General features: G+C 42.8%; 1 protein-coding gene across 1 annotated transcript; it reads right to left on the bottom strand.

The window, feature by feature from the left end:
- Positions 1-497: 497 nt before the first annotated feature.
- On the bottom strand, positions 498-6,469 carry LOC135568042 (insulin-like growth factor 1 receptor; the record flags this gene model as incomplete). The annotated part of the gene is made up of 3 exons (XM_065015062.1): positions 5,945-6,469; positions 4,324-4,489; positions 498-594 (listed from the first exon to the last, which is right to left on the bottom strand). Coding segments are annotated over exons 1-3 (296 nt in total), but the record flags the coding sequence as incomplete, so codon positions are not given.
- Positions 6,470-7,545: the final 1,076 nt, after the last annotated feature.

The following is a 7,545-nucleotide window of genomic DNA, read 5'->3' on the forward strand; positions in this document are numbered from 1 at the left end:
TAGAGACAGCAGTCATTTACTAAAGAACCTTCCAGAGACAGCTCACCTCTCACTACCTAGAGACAGCACCTTCCAGGAGGACATTACACACAGACCAGAGACAACCTTCATTTTAACTAATCAGAACACATTAAATAGACAGCTGTTAACTACCTAGAGACAGCCTGTCATTTACTAAGAACCTTCCAGAGACAGCACACCTCTCACTACCTGGAGGACAGCCTGTCATTTACTACCTTCCAGAGACAGCTCACCTCTCACTACCTAGAGACAGCCTGTCATTTACTACAGAACCTTCCTGGAGATGCCTACCTCTCACTACCTAGGAGACAGCCTGTCATTTAACTAAGAACCTTCCAGAGACAGCTCACCTCTCACTACCTAGAGACAGCCTGTCATTTACTACAGAACCTTCCAGAGACAGCTCACCTCTCACTACCTAGAGACAGCCTGTCAATTACTAAAGAACAGACAGACACACAGACACTCAGACTTACTTCTTCCTGTTGATGATGGTGAACGAGGCCAGGAGACAGATGATCAGGACTGCTACCATGGGAACAAAGATCATGATGTAGAGAGAGTTCTCATAACCTGTTGGACCAGGAGGACCCATTAAATACACACTGGTGTTAACTAACATGTGATAAGGTATTATATACACACTGGTGTTAACTAACTAACCCGTTGGACCAGGAGAGACACATTAAATACACACTGGTGTTAACTAACTAACCTGGAGGACCCATTAAACACACACTGGTGTTAACTAACTAACTAACTAACCAGGAGGACCCATTAAATACACACTGGTGTTAACTAACATGTGATAAGGTATTAAATACACACTGGTGTTAACTAACTAACCAGGAGAGACACATTAAATACACACTGGTGTTAACTAACTAACTAACTCACCAGGAGGACACATTAAACACACACTGGTGTTAACTAACTAACTAACTAACCAGGAGGACACATTAAACACACACTGGTGTTAACTAACTAACTAACCTGGAGGACACATTAAATACACACTGGTGTTAACTAACTAACTAACTAACCAGGAGGACACATTAAATACACACTGGTGTTAACTAACTAACTAACCTGGAGGACCCATTAAATACACACTGGTGTTAACTAACTAACCTGGAGGACCCATTAAACACACACTGGTGTTAACTAACTAACTAACTAACCAGGAGGACCCATTAAATGCACACTGGTGTTAACTAACTAACCAGGAGAGACACATTAAATACACACTGGTGTTAACTAACTAACTAACTAACCTGGAGGACACATTAAATACACACTGGTGTTAACTAACTAACTAACTAACTAACTAACCTGGAGGACACATTAAATACACACTGGTGTTAACTAACTAACTAACCTGGAGGACACATTAAATACACACTGGTGTTAACTAACTAACTAACCTGGAGGACACATTAAATACACACTGGTGTTAACTAACTAACTAACTAACCAGGAGGACACATTAAATACACACTGGTGTTAACTAACTAACTAACTAACCTGGAGGACACATTAAATACACACTGGTGTTAACTAACTAACCAGGAGGACACATTAAATACACACTGGTGTTAACTAACTAACTAACTAAGGAGAGACACATTAAATACACACTGGTGTTGAACTAACTAACCTGGAGGACCCATTAAATACACACTGGTGTTAACTAACTAACTAACTAACCAGGAGGACCCATTAAATACACACTGGTGTTGACTAACTAACTAACCTGGAGAGACACATTAAATACACACTGGTGTTAACTAACTAACTAACCCAACCAGGAGATGGAGGACCCATTAAATACACACTGGTGTTAACTAACTAACTAACTAACTAACTAACCTGGAGGACCCATTAAACACACACTGGTGTTAACTAACCAACTAACCTGGAGGACCCATTAAATACACACTGGTGTTAACTAACTAACTAACCAGGAGGACACATTAAATACACACTGGGTGTTAACTAACTAACTAACTAACTAACCAGGAGGACCCATTAAATACACACTGGTGTTAAACTAACTAACTAACCTGGAGGACCCATTAAATACACACTACCCTGTGTTAACTAACTAACTAACTAACTAACCTGGAGGACCCATTAAACACACACTGGTGTTGACTAACTAACTAACCTGGAGGACACATTAAATACACACTGGTGTTAACTAACTAACCTGGAGGACACATTAAATACACACTGGTGTTAACTAACTAACCTGGAGGACACATTAAATACACACTGGTGTTAACTAACTAACTAACTAACCTGGAGGACACATTAAACACACACTGGTGTTAACTAACTAACTAACCAGGAGGACACATTAAATACACACTGGTGTTAACTAACTAACTAACCTGGAGGACACATTAAACACACACTGGTGTTAACTAACTAACTAACTAACCAGGAGGACACATTAAATACACACTGGTGTTAACTAACTAACTAACTAACTAACCAGGAGGACCCATTAAATACACACTGGTGTTAACTAACTAACTAACCTGGAGGACCCATTAAATACACACTGGTGTTAACTAACTAACTAACTAACTAACCTGGAGGACCCATTAAACACACACTGGTGTTGACTAACTAACTAACCTGGAGGACACATTAAATACACACTGGTGTTAACTAACTAACCTGGAGGACACATTAAATACACACTGGTGTTAACTAACTAACCTGGAGGACACATTAAATACACACTGGTGTTAACTAACTAACTAACTAACCTGGAGGACACATTAAACACACACTGGTGTTAACTAACTAACTAACCTGGAGGACACATTAAATACACACTGGTGTTAACTAACTAACTAACCTGGAGGACCCATTAAATACACACTGGTGTTAACTAACTAACTAACTAACTAACCAGGAGGACACATTAAATACACACTGGTGTTAACTAACTAACTAACCTGGAGGACACATTAAACACACACTGGTGTTAACTAACTAACTAACTAACCAGGAGGACACATTAAATACACACTGGTGTTAACTAACTAACTAACCAGGAGGACCCATTAAATACACACTGGTGTTGACTAACTAACTAACCTGGAGGACCCATTAAATACACACTGGTGTTAACTAACTAACTAACTACCCTGGAGGACACATTAAATACACACTGGTGTTAACTAACTAACTAACTAACCTGGAGGACACATTAAATACACACTGGTGTTAACTAACTAACTAACTACCCTGGAGGACCCATTAAATACACACTGGTGTTAACTGACTAACTAACCTGGAGGACACATTAAACACACACTGGTGTTAACTAACTAACTAACTAACTAACCTGGAGGACCCATTAAATACACACTGGTGTTAACTAACTAACTAACTAACCTGGAGGACACATTAAATACACACTGGTGTTAACTAACTAACTAACCTGGAGGACACATTAAACACACACTGGTGTTAACTAACTAACTAACTAACTAACCTGGAGGACCCATTAAATACACACTGGTGTTAACTAACTAACTAACTAACCAGGAGGACACATTAAACACACACTGGTGTTAACTAACTAACCTGGAGGACCCATTAAACACACACTGGTGTTAACTAACTAACTAACTAACTAACCTGGAGGACACATTAAACACACACTGGTGTTAACTAACTAACCAGGAGGACCCATTAAATACACACTGGTGTTGACTAACTAACTAACCTGGAGGACCCATTAAATACACACTGGTGTTAACTAACTAACATGTGATAAGGTATTATATACACACTGGTATTAACTAACATGTGATAAGGTATTATATACACACTGGTATTAACTAACATGTGATAAGGTATTATATACACACTGGTATTAACTAACATGTGATAAGGTATTATATACACACTGGTATTAACTAACATGTGATAAGGTATTATATACACACTGGTATTAACTAACATGTGATAAGGTATTATATACACACTGGTATTAACTAACATGTGATAAGGTATTATATACACACTGGTATTAACTAACATGTGATAAGGTATTATATACACACTGGTATTAACTAACATGTGATAAGGTATTATATACACACTGGTGTTAACTAACGTGATAAGGTATTATATACACACGGGTGTTAACTAACATGTGATAAGGTATTATATACACACTGATATTAACTAACGTGATAAGGTATTACTGTTGTATGACAGTGAATTCCCCCATGAGAGACGTAGTTATGTAGTGTTGAATAGTGGATGATGAGATCTTACGTTGGGCCTGTACCACATAGAAGGAGATGGGTTCAGTCCAGGACCCGTTGCCAGCCAGGGAGGTGGCTCTGACCCGGGCAGAGTAGTTACCAGGTCCAAGGTTACTGAGCCTGGCACCATGCTGCTCTCGATACAGCTGGCGAGACACACACTCATGCTTCTCTGACTGGACAGACAGAGAAACTCACTGTTAAGACTCCTGCTTCAACCACACGGCTGCAGGTAGTTGGCTAACTCTCCACTGAGCAGCTGTCCTGCATCACACCAACATTACTGGGTTACCCCCCCCCCCCCCATACAATGTCAACGATCAGTCATCATCCTCACCACCAACATTACTGGGTTACACCCCCCCCCCCCCATACAATGTCAACGATCAGTCATCATCCTCACCACCAACATTACTGGGTTACCCCCATACAATGTCAACGATCAGTCATCATCCTCACCACCAACATTACTGGGTTACCCCCATTACAATGTCAACGATCAGTCATCATCCTCACCACCAACATTACTGGGTTACCCCCATTACAATGTCAACGATCAGTCATCATCCTCACCACCAACATTACTGGGTTACCCCCCCCATACAATGTCAACGATCAGTCATCACCCTCACCACCAACATTACTGGGTTACCCCGATCAGTCATCATCCTCACCACCAACATTACTGGGTTACCCCGATCAGTCATCACCCTCACCACCAACATTACTGGGTTACCCCGATCAGTCATCACCCCCACCACCAACATTACTGGGTTACCCCGATCAGTCATCACCCCCACCACCAACATTACTGGGTTACCCCGATCAGTCATCACCCTCACCACCAACATTACTGGGTTACCCCGATCAGTCATCATCCTCACCACCAACATTACTGGGTTACCGCGATCAGTCATCATCCCCACCACCAACATTACTGGGTTACCCCGATCAGTCATCACCCTCACCACCAACATTACTGGTTACCCGATCAGTCATCACCCTCACCACCAACATTACTGGGTTACCCGATCAGTCATCATCCCCACCACCAACATTACTGGGTTACCCCGATCAGTCATCATCCTCACCACCAACATTACTGGGTTACCCCGATCAGTCATCATCCTCACCACCAACATTACTGGGTTACCCCGATCAGTCATCATCCTCACCACCAACATTACTGGGTTACCCCGATCAGTCATCATCCTCACCACCAACATTACTGGGTTACCCGATCAGTCATCACCCTCACCACCAACATTACTGGGTTACCCGATCAGTCATCATCCTCACCACCAACATTACTGGGTTACCCCGATCAGTCATCACCCCACCACCAACATTGCTGGGTTGCCCCGATCAGTCATCATCCCCACCACCAACATTACTGGTTACCCCGATCAGTCATTATCCCCACCACCAACATTACTGGGTTACCCGATCAGTCATCATCCTCACCACCAACATTACTGGGTTACCCCGATCAGTCATCATCCCCACCACCAACATTACTGGGTTACCCCGATCAGTCATCATCCTCACCACCAACATTACTGGGTTACCCCGATCAGTCATCATCCTCACCACCATTGAGGAAGGGAGCAGTGGAGAGGTCTCTCTCTTACCTCAGTGCCCAGTCTGAACTTGATCTCATACATGAGGATGAGTGCATTGGGGGACGAGGGTTCAGGCCAGCGGAGGAACACAGAATCATCCTCTCCAGTCCAGATCACTGGGCCTGGGATGTCATCTGCCTTCTCTGTTGGTACGAGACATGACACAATATGTTACATATGGACCACACCAGAGGGGTTTACTGTGAAGCTAAATCTCCTCAGGCTTTAATAAAGTTACCAGCTTCAGTTCGCTTCACATTCCTGAGGGGTTTACTGTGAAGCAAGCTAAATCTCCTCGGGCTTAAATAAAGTTACCCAGCTTCAGTTCGCTTCACATTCCTGAGGGGTTTACTGTGAAGCAAGCTAAATCTCCTCAGGCTTTAATAAAGTTACCCAGCTTCAGTTCGCTTCACATTCCTGAGGGGTTTACTATGAAGCAAGCCAAATCTCCTCAGGCTTAAATAAAGTTACCAGCTTCAGTTCGCTTCACATTCCTGAGGGGTTTACTATGAAGCAAGCTAAATCTCCTCAGGCTTTAATAAAGTTAGCAGCTTCAGTTCGCTTCACATTCCTGAGGGGTTTACTATGAAGCAAGCTAAATCTCCTCAGGCTTTAATAAAGTTACCAGCTTCAGGTAGTCCTGGGGCACATTCCTGAGGGGTTTACTATGAAGCAAGCTAAATCTCCTCAGGCTTTAATAAAGTTACCCAGCTTCAGTTACCCAGCTTCAGTTCGCTTCACATTCCTGAGGGGTTTACTATGAAGCAAGCTAAATCTCCTCAGGCTTAAATAAAGTTACCCAGCTTCAGTTCGCTTCACATTCCTGAGGGTTTACTGTGAAAAAAGCTAAATCTCCTCAGGCTTAAATAAAGTTACCCAGCTTCAGTTCACCAGCTTCAGTTCGCTTCACATTCCTGAGGGGTTTACTGGAGAAGCAAGCTAAATCTCCTCAGGCTTAAATAAAGTTATCCAGCTTCAGTTCGCTTCATTCCATCTCAGGCTTCATCCGTATCCGGCCAGTGGATATTGCTATCCCCCTAACTGGATAGCCCAGTCAGCGCCCAACTCTTCATTGAGACAATGCTGAAACTCCAATCCATGTGCGGGCAGGTCAGGGTGCCACATTTTCATTTTGCTTGAGAAAAATAAAATAATGGGTGAAAAGTAACCTTGCAAATTGAGCGGTTATGGTGTGAAATAGGCTGCTATTGCTGTTATTACATATTAATGCATATTAATGCAGTCTTACTGTGATCACCTAGCTCTATCCATAACATGACTGTATTAAATCATACTGAAGTTCCACTGTGCAGTAAGTTTCAAATGTGGGGACATTTACAGAGAGCAGAGGGGGAAGAACAGAGGGAGGAACAGCAGCATGTGTTCACAGAGCAGAGGGGAAGAACAGAGGAGGAACAGCAGCATGTGTTCACAGAGCAGAGGGGGAAGAACAGAGGAGGAACAGCAGCATGTGTACACAGAGCAGAGGGGGAAGAACAGAGGAGGAACAGCAGCATGTGTTCACAGAGCAGAGGGGGAAGAACAGAGGAGGAACAGCAGCATGTGTACACAGAGCAGAGGGGGGAAGAACAGAGGAGGAACAGCAGCAT

The sequence above is a fragment of the Oncorhynchus nerka genome, unplaced genomic scaffold, assembly GCF_034236695.1.
Source record: "Oncorhynchus nerka isolate Pitt River unplaced genomic scaffold, Oner_Uvic_2.0 unplaced_scaffold_1747, whole genome shotgun sequence".
NCBI classification, from domain to species: domain Eukaryota; kingdom Metazoa; phylum Chordata; class Actinopteri; order Salmoniformes; family Salmonidae; genus Oncorhynchus; species Oncorhynchus nerka.